The sequence below is a fragment of the Lissotriton vulgaris genome, chromosome 7 (genome assembly GCF_964263255.1).
Source record: "Lissotriton vulgaris chromosome 7, aLisVul1.2, whole genome shotgun sequence".
Taxonomy (NCBI): Eukaryota; Metazoa; Chordata; class Amphibia; order Caudata; family Salamandridae; genus Lissotriton; species Lissotriton vulgaris.
In genome coordinates, this window is record NC_141695.1 from 1,190,102,595 (window position 1) to 1,190,122,929 (window position 20,335).

The window sequence follows — 20,335 nt, forward strand, 5'->3', positions numbered from 1 at the left end:
CACAAACGTAACAAAACCGCTACAAAATCTATGCACAGCATAGTGAATCCAGAAAGAGTCACGCTGTTGGTGTATTTTTGCAGCTTGAAAGATCTTTCTGGATTCACTAGCGAACCCACCCACCTCCGCCAGAAAGATGAGGCTGGAGAGGAAAGGGGGTAAAAACAAGGACAATATGTGGAAAGCAAACCTTAGATGGTTAAAAAGCGGTGAATGACTTAGTTGAACATTGCCATAACTTCGGTAACAGAAAAAACACGAGAAAAAAAGAATCCGAAGATGGGCCCAAGGATGGGAGCTTCCGCAGGAAGCGTGCCGACGTCACGAAAGGTACACCAAATGGTGGAACGTCGACGCCCACCTGGGCTACAGAAAAAAAAAGAGAGAAAAGACTACGATTCTGGACCCAACCACTAGATTGCGGAATAATGCACAGTATAGTGAATCCAGAAAGATCTTTCAAGCTGCAAAACTACACCGACAGGTAAGAAACTATTCGTTATGGTGACTTCCTTCGAAAGCCACCCTCCATGGAGCATAGATTTTTCTTCCTTACTCATCTTAGCTGAGCCTCTCAGTGGACCACCTGCTTGTCCTGTTCTATAATGACATCTCAAGCATTTTTAGGCCTCTGCTCTAGGCAATGTGCATGTGGTGTCTCCGAGTTTCATCTCACCCCTTGCACTCCTTTGGTTTTAATTGGTGCTTTTGTGGGTCTTTTACACTCCATGTCTTTTGGCTTGTGAAACTGTGCCAATTGTCCAGCCTTTGTATTTTTTTTCTGACTATGGGGATTGGCCCTTTCACATGTTTTCTTTCTTTCTGTGTCTGTTGTTTTCGCCTGACTCTTTTGTTTGCTTGGCTTGCCACAGGATTTTGGGAGATGTGCTTCAGGTTTTGGTGAATCAACTGCATTTAAGCAGCATATGCAGGTTTTACAAAAAAAGCATGCTATGAAGCCCAGACCATCTAGAAGTGTTCAACTGACAGGGTTAAGGGGGAATCTGTTTGAATGGTATGCATCAGGATTTGTAAACAACGGTCCACAAACCATTTTAAAGACCGATATCCCTGTGTAACTGACAAATGCTTGCCCTCCTTCCTACCTCCGTTATGGATTTGTGAAACAAAACCATCTGTGTACTTAAGATATGATGTATTTATGGTTATCTCCAGATAATATATTTCGGTTTATTTTTTGTGTGCAGAGGGCTATTTAAATTATCATGACCCATGTTAACTTGTTGTCCAGGATACAAAAAGCTCCTTATTTATAAGTATAAGCTTTCACTTCTAAAGACTTAGTTGTTCAAACAGGAAAGCAGGAGTTCCCAATAGTGCAGCACAATCTGTTTACCTATAGGTGCAGCAGGCCCCTGGGAAGCAAAGTGTAAAACAATAGCCATTTGGCTAATGTGACACAGAGACTGCAGATCAGAAGATTTTCCACTAATTATCAAGGATGGGTTCAGTGCCGTCATGGATCTGTGCTATTAACAATGTGTGCATTTAACCAATCATAATTGTGGTGTGTGAAGCAGAAATAACCCATAAGATTCAAGTGCATCCCAATGCTTTATCCCCTGTGTGCCAATCACTTTGGAATATGATTTCGTTAATCCTTCAAGAAAAAAGTGGTTTGGGATCTAAGGGTCTGTTCTTAAAGCTGCTGGGGACCTTAGCTGATCTTGAGGGCACCCACATCTCATTTGACTAACACCTGATGACTGACTCCTGTTTGAAATTGCCTCTGATTCAATATATAAGGAAAATGCAGATGCCTCCCCATCAATAACACGGATTGCTTTTTCAAAATCTCCCACCTTTAACTTGCAAAATCTTGGCATGTATGTGTTTAGCATTGTTGACGACGACCTGAATACGTTTACTCCGACTTAAATGGATGAAAAGCATTGGCAAAGCCAATAGGTCTCGGCTGTCCGAGAGCTATAGGTGTTGGCAATGGTAAAGCATTTGTATATATCAATAAAAACAGCCCCAGAACCGTACACAAATGCATTTACATTGCCCATGCCTATAGCTCTTGGATTGCCAAGACCTATTTGTTTTGCCAATGCTTGTTTTCATATCAGCAAGTATTGTGTTGTCATGTTTAGTTTTTCTCAAGTCGCATTTTGCAGCCACTTACTCTTTCTTCACTTCTTTGCTGTTTTTTTGCATTGTCTTTACCGATGGAAACGTTTTGCTTTCTGTTTCAGTTCAAACCGGAACAGCCATCCTTCAAAGCCTGTTGCTGCCAACTCGCAGATAACCCACCGTCCCCCCACACCTTCCCTACCTCTTCCTCTTAGTAATCATTCCACATCACACAGCTACTCCTCGGCTGTCAGAGCTGTGTCCCAGCACCATCACCCTGCTATGTTTACACAGTCTCCTGGGCTTCCGCCACCACCTCCACTGTTACAAGGCCCAGGACATGCTACAGCTGGTAAGTTTAGATGGTTGAAATATTTTTATTGTAATAGGAACTTTCCTGTGTTTGGGTTAGCTAAATATACTTTAATCTCCGGACCATGCACAATGGTGATTTAATTAATCTTGTATTTAGACTTTTCCATTTTTTTGTTTAATATTATAGTTTATATTGTCTTACATTCTGTCCTAAATATTTTTGTCTGCATGTATGGGATGTGTGAATCTCACTTTGAGTGATGATGCCACAATATGTTTGTTTTCAGAACATGAACTGATACGTCAAGATCTGAGTTCGGGTTTCCTAACCTCGCAGGGCGGGGCAGAAATGAATACGGCAGTCAGACCAATGGCATTCCAGTTCCACCAGCATAATCACCAGCACCAGCATACTCACCAACATACCCACCAGCACTTCACACCTTACCCGCCTTCTATCGTCCAGGCACCGGCACCTCCCATGGTGCGTACCACTCGTCAAAATGTGAGGATAAGTAGAACGCGTCCAAGCATCGCCTCTGAGCTGGTCGTACCTTTCTGCCAAGGGAAACCCCGTGCTCTGGGCAGGTACCATGTCTATAGAGAGGGTGAGGGGGTTTAGCTGGTAATTGAAAATAAACCCTAGTAGAGGGCCGTCATACAATGTTAAAGGAACTATTGAGGTGTGTGGCCCTCTTGTAAGTTCTCTGCCTCCTAAAGTCTAATAGCTCTTATTGCTGTGTTAGTGATTCTTTTCCACCACTTATGTCTACTGTTTTACTACAATTCATACTTTACTTCTTCTTTGCCATATTTTTCTCTTTACTGTTCAATCTCCTACCTTTCCCCACTGCCCTCTTCCCCTCTTGACTTTAATATTACCCTAATCAGTCTGTTACTTAATTACTGTCATTTGTTTTTATATTTTCCAGTTTGATAAATATCCTGGACAAAAAGATGGTTTATATAGACAAAATGTGAGTATAATAGCATGTATTAAATATAACCAACTATTCCCCTTTCTCCTGTGTTGCCCTCATTGCCGGTTATATTTTGAAAGTTATATTCAAATTGTGTTAATCATGATATTTATGGGAATTTCTTCAATAGTCCTAAATCTTGGAGTATCCCAAACCTGCGTGTGCAATCCCCAGCACTTAAATACATTTTTTTTATTAAATTATTTTAGTAAAATATCTTTTAATCTATTGAATTGCCGCTCCCCCACAAAAAGAGTAAACCAGTCTATATAATTTTGATGCAACTACTTTCATGATTCTCGAAGCGCCGCTGTTCCAGAATGCATAGCAGATTTCGTTTATTTCTGACAGATACTTCTAACCGAAAGGTCTTCAAACTTTTCTGCTACCAGTATTGCATTGCCTCTTCTGCCCACACCACCGGGCCATCACTCATCTGCCTGACTTCGCTGTTTACCCCTTAGTGTTTAAAAACAACAGAAAAAACTCGGAGGAGGGAGGGCTCCCACATTGTGCTCCCACATCCCACATTGTGCTCCCACATCCTACATCGTGCTCCCACATCCTACATCGTGCTCCCACGTCCCGCATTGTGCTCCCACGTCCCGCATTGTGCTCCCACGTCCCGCATTGTGCTCCCACGTCCCGCATTGTGCTCCCACGTCCCGCATTGTGCTCCCACGTCCCGCATTGTGCTCCCGCATTGTGCTCCCACATTGTGCTCCCACATCCCGCATTGTGCTCCCACATCCCGCATTGTGCTCCCACATCCCGCATTGTGCTCCCGCATTGTGCATGAAGTATCCAGTAAACATGTGTGGTCATTTGCACTTGGTAAAACAATGACGTGGTGCTGGCAGTGCAGACGCTCCTTGCAATGCAGCAATAAAATTGTAAGAAGAAAAGCCCCAACTGTAACCCCACCCCCCCCCCCCACCCCCGCTCCCCCAACCTCCCTCCCTGTTCCCACCCCACCCAGTGTGCAGAACATGTGGGGCAAACAGAGCCCTAATCGTGTAGTGGATGATACAATCACTCAGATGAACGTATGGAGTCATTTGCATTCGCTGCGAGTCGTAGGATGCGCAGGTACTTAGGGAATGTGATCTTATTGAATTCCTTGGACAAAAGGGAGAGCAGCGGAAGCCACACTTTCTGATAAGCAGCCGTGGATTGTGTAAGCGTGGCGTGAATGCGCTCCATGCCCAGGGTAAACCATATTTTATGTAACCAACCCGTGTGAGTAGGTCTGGTGGTGGAGCCCCATAGGGATAGGACATGTTGTGTTGCAGCCTGCATGGCAACCCCCATCTGGCGACCTCTAAGAGATTTCAGAGGGAAGGTGAGTGCGTTGGGTAAGCCCAAAATGGTGTATGTCAGGAATCTAGGGATTTCCGTGTCGAATGTGGAGTCGATGTCGTCTAGGACAGCCTTCCAATAGTCTTTGACTTCACGGCAGTCCCAAAGGAGGTGAGTCAGAGTGCCCCTTTCCCCGCAGCCCCTCCAACATAGCGCGCTTCGTGTGGGGTTACCCTTATTGAGCCGAACCGGCGTGATGTGCCAGTATATGGCTAGCTTCGTCGCCGCCTCCCTGGAAGCTGTGTTGCGAGTGGTGTGAGCGGCTCTATAGTAGACAAAACGCCATTCCTTGGGTGATAAGGCCCTCCCCAGTTCTGCCGCCCATCGCTTTTGGCCTGCGGACTTGCCCGATGGGAGAGTGGGTGTAAGCATTTTGTAAAGGTCCGTAATAAGATGCCTGTCCGAATCCTTTGTCACTAGCCATTTCTCGAAGGCTGTCATGGGCCTGCCAACCAAGGGGGCGATGTCAGGATGGGTAAGCCAATGTCGGAGCTGGAAGTATTGAAATAGATGAGGGGAAAGAACATCATAGCTTTGTATTATGTCTTTAAGGGGGAGGAAACCCTGCAGGTCGAAGAGATGGCCGGTGGAGAAGCTACTAATGCCTCGCCATTGCGGGAAAGCCCTAGGAGCGTTGCCAGGTGGGAACTCTGAGTTGTCCAGAACAGACGTAAGGGGAGAGGGGAAGGTAGTGAGTCCCCTTTTGACCGCGACCGCGTTCCAGACCTGCATGACAGTTAGAGTAATAGGAGACCGTAGGAGATAGCGTAGTCGGTGCTGTCTGGGAAGGAACGGGACCTTCCAGAGGGAGGTACCAGCCATTGCCCCGTCCTGGAATAACCAGCGCTTCTCGGACTCCGGCCTGAACCACTCTACCAAATATCGGAGTTGCGCAGCCTGGAAATATTGTAAAAGATTGGGGACACCTAGACCCCCTTCGTCTGCGTCTTGCTAGGTGTTTATGTAGGTGCGCCCGTTTGCCCTCCCAAATGAAATGATGGATGGCGGCCTGGAGGGCCTGGATGGTGCCCGCGGGGGGGAGCACCGGAAGAGTCGGGAAAAAATGCAGAATTTTAGGCAGGGCCGACATTTTAACCGCTGCGACACGACCCAGTAGGGAGAGTGGCTGTTTGGCCCATCGTGAAAGGTCGGACCGAATCTGGGAGGAAAGGGCCGTATAGTTGAGTCAGCGTAGAGTCCTTGGAAGCAGTGAGCGTGACACCCAGGTAGGGGAGGTATGCTGCCGATGGGACTCCTCCTCCATAAGCAGGTGGAGGGGTGTGCTATTGGGCGTTCTTGCCCAGGGGTAATATGAGGGATTTCCCTTTATTGATTTTGAAACCGGAGATGGCTCCAAAGGATTCTAGCTCTGTCAGAAAGGCGGGCTGGAGCAGTCCGGACGATCCAGAGCGGCGATGATATTATCGGCATAGAGGCCTATCACATGGGGCTCCCGACCAAAGGTCATGCCTCAGATGGTAGGGTTGTCACGGATCTTTTGCGCTACAACTCTACGTAGAGGGCGAATAGAAGGGGCGAAAGGGGGCAACCCTGCCTCGTGCCCCGCTGAATCTCAAAAGGGTCAGAGCGCAGACCTCCTATGCGGACTCGAGCCTGGGGGTGGTGGTAGCAACTCGCAATCCAGGCCTGAAACCGATCTCCCACCCGAAAGCGCCGCAGGACTTGTTGGAGGTAGTTCCAGTCTACCTGGTCGAACGCTTTCTCCGCGTCAATAGCCAACAGCGCGGAATCAGAGTTCTGGAAGTGGGCTTCATCAATCAGCTGTAATATGTTTAGTGTTGTCGCTGCATTGGCGATTGGGACGAAGCCGGATTGATCAGGCTCCAGGATCCTCGGCAGACACGGGCCAAGGCGCGCAGCCAAGATCCCTGTAAAGATCTTCAGGTCCAGATTAAGTAGGGATATGCGACGGAACGCGGAGCAGCATGAGGTTTTTTTCCTGGTTTGGGTAGCACAATAATCTCAGCCGCCAGCATGTCTGGAGGGATGGAACTCGGGCCTTCGAAGGAGTTGAAGAGCCGGGTGAGGACCGGAGCCAACAGCTGGCCAAAGGTTTTATAAAACCCGGCTGAAAATCCGTCAGGTCCTGGGGATTTAAGAGGGCGGAGGCGAGAGATAGCGACAAGGACTTCATCTAGGCGAATAGGGGCGTCCAAGGAATCTACATTGTCCTGAGACAGCTCAGTTACATTCGCCGAATCTAAGTATTTGTGAACATCCTCCGGCGGGACAGTCAGCCTTGTATAATGTAGCATAAAACGTCCTGAATGCCTCTGCGATCTGGGTCTCGCCAGAAATGTCCTGACCGGAGTCATCTGTCAGGCTAGTGATTTGGGAACGTTGGGCCTTCGCCCTCAGGGCGCTAGCAAGTAAGCGGCCTGTTTTGTTCCCCCCCGACATAATAAGAATGACGGAGGCGCAGAGCGGCGAATTCCGCTTGGTCCGTGTCTAGCTGACCAGTTGGGCTCTGGCGGACTTCAGTTGTCTCCAAACCCGTGGAGCTCTGGTACGGCTATGGACCCTCTCGAGTTCAGAGACACGAGCTGTGAGGTTATCCCTCTTCACTTTGCGGTCCTTGGCTTCCGCTGCTGCAATGGCAATGAGCTCGCCGCGGGCCACCGCTTTCAAGGCCCCCCATAGGGCGGTCGCAGAAGTCTCGGGGGTGTCGTTAATAGCCAGGTAGTCGGTGAGGCAAGCATGCAGTTGTTTGGTGACTTCCGGCCGCTGTAGGAGGGTCTCGCGCAGCCGCCATGTCGAAGGGGGGCGGATGGACCTGGGAACCTGTAGTGTCAGTTCCACAGCGTCTTGGTCAGATAGCGCCGCAGGGGTAATGTTTACGTCTTTGAGAATGGGAAGCAGTTCAGAAGATACCAATCTTAAGTGAATAACACACTTAACCTCCGTGCACTGTTGCTGATGTGGTTCTAACTTTAGAACAACACTCTAGTTTTTAACAAGTTCTACTATGACACATTCAGTTCAGAAGAACCTAAGAAGTGGTCTAACCTGGCATATGTTTGGTGAACGTGAGAGTAGAATGTTAAGTGTGTTGTGGTGGGATGAGCGGATCTCCATAGGTCCACTAGGCCCCGGTCGCGTAGCCAGTCTTTACCAGCAGCAGTTATGGTTCCCGTGTCCCCATACCGACGACCCGATCTGTCCATGTTTGAGTCCATTACTAAGTTGATGTCCCCCCCCCCGACAAGCAGAAGCGAGGCAGGGGAATGAAGGGATTCGGAAGCAGCCTCTTTAAGAATGGTTTCCTGACCTGAGTTCGGGGCATATAGTGAGGCAATGGTAAAGCGCTGTCCCCCCAGGAGGAAGGTGTGTGCTAGCAATCTGCCTTTAATCTCCCCCACTTTGTCCCCCACGCAGCCGCGGAAGTGCTTGGAGACTAAAATAACCACCCCTGCCTTCTTTGTTGGGAGCGAGGAAAAGAACTGCTGTGGGAAAGCGCGCGAGCGCATCCTATGCCAATCTTTGAGTAAGAGATAGGTTTCTTGCAGTAAGCATATGTCGGCTCCGGAATTCTCCAGGTATGAGATCACAGCCCTCCGCTTAATCGGGTTGTTCAGGCCCTGAACAGTAAGAGTTAGTACCTTCAAACTGGACTCCATCATAGGAAATCACTTAAGCCACGAGCTGTGAGAGTGCAATCACCTTGAAGGAGCTGATGACGATTCGAAGAGCGAGTTAGCCCCGCAGATCTCCCCGGCACACTGGGTCCCACCCACAACCCCACCCCCGGTCCCTGTCTTAACCACCACCCACAAACATCCCAATACCAACCAGCGCGCCCCCCCCTCCCAGGACCTAAAAGAGCGCAAGTGTCTTTGAGCGAGCGCATTTGGTGCAGGGTGCCATTCCATTTAAAAATCGGTCTGAACGGGTGGCCCCAGGAATATGGGATTTCTTGTCGCCGCTAAAAGTCCGTCGCCACCTTGAATTCTTTCAGTTTTTGTAGAGTGATGGCTGAGAGGTCCTGGTACAAGGCGACGGGGTGTTCCCGAAAGTGAAGGGGCTGTGCGCGCCGAGCCTCCCGGAGAATCCTCTCTTTAAGCGGGAAGTCAGGGAGAAAGGCCAAGATGTCCAGCGGCGGGGCAGAAGCGCGTCTAGGAAGCCCAACTCATTGTGCCCGGTCGATGCGGACATAGTCGGCAGGTTCCCCTAAAATGTCCCGGAAAAAGGTCTTGCAGGTAGCTAGTGACATCCGTCCCTTCCGTTTTCTGAGGAACTCCCCGGACCCGTATGTAGTTGCGACGGGAGCGGTTTTCAAGGTCCTCCGCGTGGGCCTGAAGGTCCAGTTGTTCCGTGAGTCGCAGGACCTCCTGCTGGAGCTGTTCGATCTCGTCGCTTCTGGTCTGGTCAGCCTCTTCAATGGCGACCACTCGCTCTCCGAGACCCTCCACGTCCCGCCGAAGCTCCCGGACCACCCCCGCCACCTCTTGCTGCAGGGACTTAAAGTCCTCCATGAGTGAATTAAACAATGACTCCAGAAAGGATCTGGTGATGGGCACTTGATCGCCGGATTGGTCCGGCGGCGTCCCCGCGGTCTTCGCGGAGGGTGGGTCCTTGCTAGACCTGGGTTGAGGTTTGGCCAACATCTCCGGGAGTGTCTGGGTCCCTTTTTTCCCTCTGAGGCCTGCCATGTCGCGTCCAGCCACCAGGACTGACCTGGCCCGCAGTCCCAGGGGGGGTCGGAGGCAAGCACAGTGGCCCGGAGAGCCCAGAGGAGAAGGCGGGCTGCGCCACAGGAGAATCTGCGCTCCTCACTGTTTACCAGATTGTCGGCAGGCAGTAGCTTCCCGCTATTCTGTCCTGATCGGGCTGCCGCAGAACTGGCGGGCTCCTAGATATAATGGCGTGACCCCAGGCCTGGAGGCTCCAACTCCCACAAACAAGTACTTACCTGTAAACCAATAACTTAATGTTCGAGGCATAAGGGCTGCAGATGGTACATTTATGAATAGATCGCCATCTGGTGTTGGGCTCGGATGATTGCACTTGTTTTTCTCTTGGAGAAGTCTTGTCGTCACGAGACTGATGACTCCTCCTTTGGTTGCTAGTGCGCATAGACATCGGCTCCATCCTTAGATTGTTTTTTTCCGCCATCCGATTCGGATGAGGATCGAAGCGCTCTGGATCGACTTCGGGAAAAAAGTGATATTTTGGCGCGTATTCCCTTTCCAATTAGACTGTATTGTTATCGAACGCGAGTTTACTTCCATCTCGACGCGTTTCGACGTCAAACAACAAAAGTTACAACTTCTAAGTCGACGAGACCGGGAGGCCTATCTCGGCGTAGTCCAGCCCGGAGTCCGTGGAAAGGACTTGATTAAAAAAATGTCCAACGTGTGGTGCTAAGTTCCCACACAAGGACTTACAGGAGGTGTGTAATCTTTGCCTATCACTTGAACACAAATCCAGGGACTGTGAAGCCTGCGCAGCATTCTCCTCCAAGTCGACGATTAGAAACCGTCGAGCCCGAAGACGCGAGCTGTCGAGAATGCAGCCAGAGGCAATCCCGGAGCTGTTCGAGGCCCAGCACCCAGAAGAAGAAGAAGAAGAAGAAGATGAGGAGGAGTCGGGGTCGGAAGTGGACGAGTCTGATGTCGAAGAAATAGACGATCATCAAACCGTGAGTGACGACGTCCCTTTACCGAAAAACCGACCCCGTTCGGTGTTGACCCCGCCTTCGAGCCCGGTCAGACTACCGAAAAAAGTTTCCGGCGCCCCGCCTTCGGGCCCGGCAACAAAACCGAAACACTCTGCCTCCCACTATGTCGGATCCGAGAAGGCGATCGGCTTCGACACCGAAGCTCCATACAAAGGAAGGCTCGCAGTCGAAACACTCCATGTCGAAACCGAAACACGCTTCGACGCCGAAGACTTACTCAACACCGATAAAATCGGAATTGAGCAAATTCCCGGTACCGAGAAAACACATTGACGTTCAGAAGCAAAGGCACCTTTCGGAACCAAAAACTTCGGTACTGACACAGGAGCATCAGACAGATCCAAAACAAAAGACTTTGTTTATCGATCCGCAAACTGGCAAGGTGGTGACAAAACTACCTAAAAAGAGGAAGAATGAGCAGTTGGACAACAAAGCTCCTCCTACTAAAAAGAGAACAATGGGGACAAATACAACTCCTCCCCTTTCTCCTCAACCTACAGACACACCATCTTCTCCTCTTCCTCACAATCTGCCAGCTATTCCTCCACCTTCTACACCAAGACCATCTACACCTCAGACAGATGTAGAAAATGATACAGGGGAGGGAGAACTTCATGGGGATGACGACACTGCCCCAGATGAAGCAGACCCATGGGAGGATTATAATGCAGGGTCAGATAACGATAACTACCCCGAACTATATCCCTCAAAACCCTCACCACCTGATGATAATACAGGTTTTGCACAGCTAATTAATAGGGCAGCAAAATACCACAAGGTAGATTTGCACAAGGAACCTCAAATAGAGGATTTCCTTTTAGAAACACTACCTGCTGCACAAAGAACTTCAGGAACACTACCTATGCTTAACCCCTTCCATGCTCATGACGAGCTCAGCTCGTCATGAGGTAGCCTGGAGCTGTGCTCATGACGAGCTGAGCTCGTCATGACACCAGCAAAATGGCAATTCCCAGCACAGGAGGGGAATTGCCTTAGCAGCCATAGTGTTAAGGGTCTTCTCAATCACACAGCTGACATATTCAAAGATCCTGTGAGGGCTAGGGTATTAAACCCAAGAATTGATAAAAAAAATATAAGGCAGCCCCAAAGGACCCAATATTTATCAGGGGACGGGTACCTCTCGACTCGCTGGTAGTTACAAACGCTGTAAGAAAGCAAACTCATTAACTACAGGAGAAGCTCCTCCTCCTGATAAGGAGTCCAAGTTAATAGATGCCTCTGGCAAAAGAGTAGCATCCCAATCGGCAAACAGCGTATAGCTAATACACAAGCGCTACTTGCACGCTATGATAGAGCTCATTATGATGAGTTAGAAAAACTCATTACACATCTCCCTAAGGAACATCAAAAAGGGCAGATCAGCTTATACAGGAAGGGAAGATAATAACTAACACTTCCATTAAATGTGCTTTAGACGCAGCAGACAATGCAACTAGATATTGAACCAGCCCTTTGTACGTGAGCCAAAAAGTGTTTTTTCATCAGACGAGACGTTAACCCCTTCCATGCTCATGACGAGCTCAGCTCGTCATGGAGTGGCCATTCATTTCAATGGAAATTACATATAAAGCTCTGAAATGCCCTAGCATCCAAGTGGTTAAAAAAAATGAAAAAAGACACGGAAACGGCTAAATGAATGGGAGCATTGCAACAGCCAAGTCAAAGGGGTTCCTTTCGTAGGTTCACCTATAGAGGCGGGTCAAAGAATACAGGCACAAGCCAGAAATCTACCTCTTTTACACCAACATCACCCAGAGGTAATTCAAGAGGCAGTTACAGAGGTAACAACAACAGGGGGAGAGGTCGCGGAAATAACCACCGCAACTCCCCAACCCCAAGACAGTGACTAGATACAACTCCCCCCAGACCATATAACACCGGTTGGGGGACGTCTATCACAGTTCCTACCTGCCTGGGAGAACATCACATCAGATAGATGGGTGAGACAAATTATCCAACATGGTTATTGCCTAGAACTCACAGCTACCCCACCAAACTCCCCCCCCCCCCCCCCCACAGCGTCCAATGAGTCAAGATCATCTAACATTGTTAAAACAGGAAGTACTATCACTGCTACAAAAGCATGCTATAGAAAAGGTTCCACAACATCAACAAGGAACAGGGGTATACTCTCTATACTTCCTAATTCCCAAAAAAGACGGGTCTGTAAGGCCAATACTAGACCTCAGACCTCTCAATGCATACATAAATTCGGAACATTTCCACATGGTCACGCTCCAGCAAGTACTTCCTTTACTGAAGATAGGGGACTTTCTTTCCACACTGGATCTAAAAGACGCTTACTTTCACATCCCAATTCACAAAGCCCACAGAAAATATCTCAGGTTTGTTGTGGAAGGACAACATTATCAGTTCAAAGTCCTTCCGTTTGGGGTCACAACAGCACCAAGGGTGTTCACAAAATGCCTAGCAGTGGTTGCAGCACACCTAAGAAGACAACAAATACATGTCTTCCCTTACTTGGACGATTGGCTAATAAAAGCCAAATCACAAGAAGAAGGTCTTCAAAACACACAAAAGACCATTCAGTTGCTGCACCAGCTAGGGTTTACGGTGAACTACACAAAATCCCACCTGCAACCAAACAAAATTCAACAATATCTAGGGGCTACTATAGACACAGAAAGAGCCAAAGTATACCCCAATTCACAAAGCCCACAGAAAATATCTCAGGTTTGTTGTGGAAGGACAACATTATCAGTTCAAAGTCCTTCCGTTTGGGGTCACAACAGCACCAAGGGTGTTCACAAAATGCCTAGCAGTGGTTGCAGCACACCTAAGAAGACAACAAATACATGTCTTCCCTTACTTGGACGATTGGCTAATAAAAGCCAAATCACAAGAAGAAGGTCTTCAAAACACACAAAAGACCATTCAGTTGCTGCACCAGCTAGGGTTTACGGTGAACTACACAAAATCCCACCTGCAACCAAACAAAATTCAACAATATCTAGGGGCTACTATAGACACAGAAAGAGCCAAAGTATACCCCAATCCAATTAGGATACAAACAATGCTCACGTTGATCCAAAGATTTCAACCGCAACACTCACTAACAGCCCGAGTGTTCATGCAGTTATTAGAGATGATGTCCTCTTGCATACTGCTAATACCATATGCCAGAACAAATGTGTCCGCTGCAAGAATGTCTAGCAACACAGTGGAATCGGGCTCAACGTCAGATTACAGATCTGGTGTTGGTAGACGACCGCACACATCGCTCTCTGAAGTGGTGGAACACAACAAACATTTCCAAGGGGCGGCCGTTCCTAGAACCGATTCCACAGGTGATACTAACAGCGGATGCATCGCTCACTGGATGGGGAGCGCATATGGACAAATATACAGTGCAGGGAAGATGGTGTATAGCAAAAAAGGCTGCACATCAATTATCTAGAACTATTAGCAATGTTCCTAGCATTAAAAGCTTTTCAAATGCACATTCTCAACAAAGCGGTTCTGGTCTGAACAGACAACATGCCAGCGATGTATTCTATTCAAAAACAGGGGAGGATACACTCTCTCCAACTATCCAGACTAGCGCAGGACATTTGGAGATTGGCCATTCCTCAAAAGATCTATCTGTTAGCCAAACACCTACCATGAGTTCAAAATCAGATAGCAGACCTCTTAAGCCGACAGTCAGAACAAATACACGAATGGGAACTGCACGGCCAAATACTGCAGCCATTCTTCCAAAGATGGGGACAACCAGAAATAGATCTATTTGCCACCCATCAGAACGCAAAATGCCAAAACTTCGCATCCAGGTACCCACACCACCTGTTGCAGGGCAATGCGTTAAAGTGGTCCAACAAATTTGCATACGCCTTTCCCCCTCTCCCACTAATTCCATTAGTGGTTCGAAAACTGCAACAACATTCAATGACAATGATACTAGTAGCACCCACGTGGGCACGACAGCCGTGGTTCACCACGCTACTGCAACTCTCACAGGTGCCACATCAAAAGTTAGAAATATTACCCATGCACCTTACACAGAACCATGGAGAAATAATGCACCCAGATCCCAAACAATTGAACCTAGCGATCTGGCTCCTGAGGTCCTATAATTTGGATACTTACATTTACCTCCAAACTGTATGGAAATCATCAAGCAAGCAAGACGTCCTACCACCAGAGCATGCTATGCAGCAAAGTGGAAGAGGTTTGCCCTATACTGTAACAGTAACAACATCAACCCTCTGGACGCATCCACTAAAGAGATTATTTGCTATTTACTACACTTACAGCAATGTAACCTTGCTTACACATCTATTAGAGTACATCTTGCAGCTATAGCAGCGTACCTACTAAACAGGCAACATCTATCCCTGTTTAACGTGCCTGCAATAAAAGCTTTCATGGAAGGCCTCAAAAGAGTCATTCCACCAAGACTACCGCCTTCCCCGGTCTGGAATCTCAACATAGTACTCACCAGACTAATGGGACCGCCTTTCGAACCTATGCATAGGTGTGAAATACAATTCCTTACATGGAAGGTAGCCTTTCTTATAGCCACTACTTCACTCAGAAGAGTAAGTGAGATACAGGCATTTACAATACAAGAACCATTCCTACAGTTACACCAAAATAAAGTGGTTCTTAGAACAAACCCAAAATACTTGCCTAAAGTAATTTCAGCATTCCACATCAATCAACCCATGGAACTACCAGACTTCTTTCCAAAACCACAGACTGTAGCAGAAAGGGCCCTACATACATTAGATGTCAGAAGGGCAATATTGTACTACATAGAAAGAACACAAACTTTCAGAAAAACCAAACAACTATTTGTAGCGTTTTCTCCAACACATAAGGGCAATCCTATCACTAAAGCAGCCATTGCCAGGTGGATTGTAAAATGTATCCAATTTACAATATACACATTAACTGTTCCTCCTAGAGCTCACTCTACACGTAAACTAGGGGCATCTATGGCATTCTTAGGAAACATTCCTCTGGATGACATATGCAAAGCAGCAACCTGGGTTACACTGCATACCTTCACAAAACACTACTGTGTAGATGTGCAGGCGACACAACAGGCTAGAGTGGGCCAAGCTGTACTAAAAACTTTATTTCAAACTGTTGCAACAGACACTGGTGACCACCGCTAGGTAGGCAACTGCTGTATAGTCTAATCATAAATGCACCATCTGCAGCCCATATGCCTCGAACGGAATATGCTATTTACCAGTATGCATCTGTTCTTGGCATAGAGGGCTGCAGAGTGGTACATGCCCTCCCAGCCTCCCCGGAAACCTTTGTCTGTTCCAACACTATCTTATTTAGATACACTTACATGGGCATTTCTATCTGTATTCTATCATTCTTCTCCATCTAACCCTACTATGGCAAAACAATCTAAGGATGGAGCCGATGCCCATGCGCACTAGCAACCAAAGGAGGAGTCATAAGTCTCGTGACGACAAAAGACTTCTCCAAGAGAAAAACAAGTGCAATCATCCGAGCCCGACACCAGATGGCGATCTATTCATAAATGTACTACTCTGCAGCCCTCTATGCCAAGAACGGATGCATACTGGTAAGTAGCATATTCCTTCCTCCTATAGGATTGCATGGACTGTTTTCCTTAAATTCTTTCAAGTGTGGAGTTGGTTTGCATGAAACCCTGAAAAACTGCAAGTGTACACAGAGTAGAAAAAGTAACGTACAAAGTAATCTGTAAAGTAAGATAAGTAATTTTGAAATATTGACTTAACTGTAATTCAACCGATTGCATTTGAACCTGCATTCAACTGTAAAACATTGCATAAGATCTTGCAAAGTATTATTTTACTTACCTGTGCCAGGTGTGGCTTGGTTCTAGAAAATAAAATGACTTAAAGAATATTTTTATACAAAACCAATTGGTCTGAAATTCAGTCTTTGAGTGTGAGACATCATTTGTTGCCCGAGTGTGTACAACAAATGCTTAACTCTACCCTCTGATAAAGCCATGCTGCTTGCCCACACTATCACAAACCGAGTGTAAGGTGCGATCTACTTTTACTTCTGCCTACATTTGGGATTCCACTGGACTCTGTGCACACAATACCTCATTTTGGTATAGTATATACAGAGCCAGCTTTCTACATTAATGGATCAGCGCTAGGATATGCTACCTTGCATTTGTTGGACTGACTTGGTCAACACCTGATCACACGACAGAACTCCTAATTTGTCTTTAGAAATTCAGAGTTTTTGAATTGACCGTTTATTCCAAATTGTTAAGTCTTTAGGGCCTTGGTTAAGTCTCTTTAGAGTTTTAGAATAATACAAGATCACATTAGTTATGTTAGAATGTCTCTAAACAAGAACCCATCTATTTGTGAAGATAACAACGACAAAGAGAATATGGTTGAGGAACTAGACCTCACCCCTTATCTCCACTTAGAATTTAGAACTCACCGGGGGGGCCTCTTAGGGCAACTGTTCTTTCATAAATGTAGAGACAGACTAATGACACTTAGTGGGGCAGACGCAGAGTCCTATGAACTCATGAAGGGCACCCTGATTAACGTATTTGGACTCAGTGGGGCTCAGAAAAACCAGAGTCAGCCCTGGGTGTAATTTGTTGCCTACTCCATAAAAACACTAGGTGGCTGGTTGACTCGAAGTAAAGTGGAAGATCTTTATCATTTGTTTATTAAAAAACACACTAAGTAATTGCATTGAGGAAAAGTTACACTAGTATCTGGTAGACCTAGGTCCAATTTCTCCCCAAGAATTGGGGAAAAAGGCAAACCATTGGGTCAAGAAAAGGGTGACCAGGACATCCACGGGGGGGTGACCAAAATATGGGGGTTATAGAACCTCCACAGTGGGAAGATAGTGAGCCGCTTAAAGATAAAAGTAAGGAGTCCCACGTAGCCCCCTAAAACATGTCCAGGAGGATGGGCCCAAAGGCTCCTCACAAACTAAAACTGGGTACTAAGGTAAGAGTTGGGATCCCATCAAGGTATGGTGTCACAACTATCAAGACTGTACACCACACCAAGGACCCTTGCTGTCCTAAAAACCAACCCTCTAGTGTAGATGGGCCCAAAAGGTGAGTTGGAGTTTCCAGAGGGGAGTAGACACCTCCACCACCTACTGGTGAATGGATTTACAGCCACTGCCCTGAGATACCTGTGCCAGTCACACTGTGATGCATGCCAGGTTGGTACTCTCAAACCAGTATGTCCCAGGGGAAACTAAGAGTAAGGGCTATCCCAGGGGAGGTCACGGTTAGGCCTTTGGCTGTAGTTCCTCTAGAAATAGCTGGAATAGCTTTGTAGAAAGGTGGTAGTTAATGAAGACCCCTAAGGCTGCTCACCCACACTAGCTCTAATGGAGCCCTTTGGGTTTTACATTGAGCCCATATACAGAGCCAGCTTCCTTCACATTTCTAGTGCACTTGATTTTGGTTTGTGTTGCACATATTGAATACTACCTCATACTTAATATTAATTACTCAAGTAGTACTGCAAGGTTGTCATTGACCTTCTTTCTTTGCACCCCTTATAATTCTGGCCATTCTCCAAGTATCCCTCGTTGATTATCTTGTTACCATTTCCTGGTCTACAGTAACTTAAACGCTTGAGCTTTCTTTGAGTGCATGCAAAATGTTGGCCGAATTAATGCAATTACATGTCCAAAAATGAATTTGATGATTTGTAACACTGCCAAAGGTGGAGTGGCAGTAAGTCATCTTTACTTACCCCTGGTAAGTACCATGCATCATTAAATATTTAAGACCTGTTTGGGAAGAGGGAGTCAGCACCGTTCCAATCCGAAGTTAAAGCGCCTTTTTCCCTGATTCTCTTTGAACACTTACATAGGGGTGACCTTTTGAAGGGTTAAGTGTTAGTCGGTCGATAAACACACTCTAGCTTCTCAAAGTGTGCTCTCTTGTAGCTTAGTTTTATTTGTAAACGTTTTGGTTATTAATACCATCTTGGTTGAATTATTATTCTGTTTATCGCTTCCCTGATTAATTTGTGAAGAGATGGGTGGTATTTCTTTTTCTGTTCCATGTTTGGCCACTAATAAAAGCCCTATAATGGAGAAGAAAAAGCAGAACCCTGTAACACCAGTCCTCTAGCAGTTGTATTTCCATTATCTTCATACACCAGTACTACCTCTCCGATCTGACCATTGTAAAGGAAGTATTATTGGTGTGGCAGTATCCTAGTGAACTGAAATGAGTGACAAGTCACCACTGTTCTAAACTGTATAGTTCTGTGTCTCCCGTAGTGATTGTGCATTTCACCTATGTGTGAGATTGCATTGACATTAACAGATTTCTTTAGTTTCTCTGTTAGTAAGAAAACAATGTTCGAGAGGTGAGCTGTAGATCACATGCTTTGCATGCTCCTGCCATCTAGTGTTGGATCTGTATGTTCGCAAGTTGTTTTTGTTCGAAGAAGTCTTTCCAGTCAAAAGGTTGATGACTCCTCCTTTTGGTGATAGTCCACATGGGCATCAACTCCATTGTCAGATAATTTTTTTCCACCATCGGGTTTGGACGTGTATTGCTGCGCGCCGCTTTAAAACAGTTTCTTCGGGTTCGCCTTGGTGCGCAATCTACTCTACCCACGTCGGTATTGTTTCTAACGTGTATCCCACTTAGCCGCGTATCGTATCCGTCGAAGAAAAATTCTTAAGAACGAAGATCTTCGGGAAGGCTATCCGGCCTAACTGCGTTGGTCCACTTCTTAGTCGATGGAACAGACTCCATTCAAATTCTGCCATTGATATCTGAAAGAAACGTGTGTGTTAGATTCCTTACCTTAGAATATCCCCAGGCGCTAGACTGGATCTGGAAAGTTTTCATCAGCAGTACACCTGCGCGTCGGTAGGCGTAGTCTGCGGCTCCGCGTCCGTCGTCTGCATTGTGATCGCCGGGATGACGCGGTTGGAGTGTTTAGATGCCGCCCTTGCTCGCTGACGTCAGTTCTTCTTTTTTCCACGCCAGCAAGCGCAGTTCTGGAAAAGGCTAGTACCCAAGTCACTTTTTGGTCTTTTTGACTAATTCTTTTCGAGTCGACTTCGACTCCTGGTGCCTGTAGGGATGCCCAGTGATCCAGGTCTCTAAGTGCTAGACCGCATTCCCGAATGCCCCTCCAGATTGAAATCCAAAAGGTTTGACCAGTTTGGGGAGAAACTGTTCTCCTCACTTAGTCTGGGGTTGCGGTCTATCAGCACTGCTTGCCTTTTGGGCCCGTTACACCCACTCTTTGTGGGATATGGTTATGGGCATGCTGCCCCAGTGTCCGGAGGAGGCCTGGGCACGGCTCACCCAAGCTCTTGTTGAGAGGCGGGATGCAGCACGTTATTCCATCAGATATGGACTTGATACCACGGACTCGCTGGGCAGAGCGATTTCCACGACTGTGGCGATCCGTCGCCATGCCTGGCTGAGGTCCACCAATTTTTCGGGGCATGTCCAGTACACACTCATGGACATGCCCTTCGATGGCCGTCTCCTTTTTGGCGACAAAGCAGACAGTGCGCTTGAGCGTTTCAAGGACTCCAGGGCTACGGCAAAGTCCTTGGGCCTGTCGAGCCAGCGCCAGCAAACTTCTGCTTTTCTCCCCTTTCGTGGCCAAGGAAGGGGATTCCCCACACGTTATTCCAGTCACACGCCGCAGAACCAACTTCAACGCAGTCGTGGAAGTGGTAACCGCCGTGGCGGTGCAGGGGGACAGAGGCCCGGACAGTCCACATCCACTCCCACAGCATCTGCCTCAAAGCCTTCCTAGTCCGAGCTTTCAGGGCCATTCAACGCCAATGGGGGGCAGGGTTCGCCATCACCTCCTCCAGTGGTGTGCCATCACTTCGGACAGGTGGGTGCCTC

General features: G+C 47.3%; 1 protein-coding gene across 2 annotated transcripts in view; it reads left to right on the forward strand.

Moving 5' to 3' along the window:
* The window catches only part of FBRS (fibrosin), a 457,478-nt gene that overhangs the window by 206,892 nt on the left and 230,251 nt on the right, over nucleotides 1-20,335 (forward strand). Inside the window, exons 8-10 of one of the 2 annotated variants that reach the window (XM_086931672.1) lie at nucleotides 2,220-2,449; nucleotides 2,700-2,896; nucleotides 3,345-3,389. In XM_086931672.1, the coding sequence (XP_086787798.1) occupies nucleotides 2,220-2,449; nucleotides 2,700-2,896; nucleotides 3,345-3,389 (472 nt within the window). Of the gene's footprint in view, nucleotides 1-2,219; nucleotides 2,450-2,699; nucleotides 2,918-3,344; nucleotides 3,390-20,335 lie in introns of both variants that reach the window. The other variant, XM_086931671.1, reaches the window with a different exon arrangement.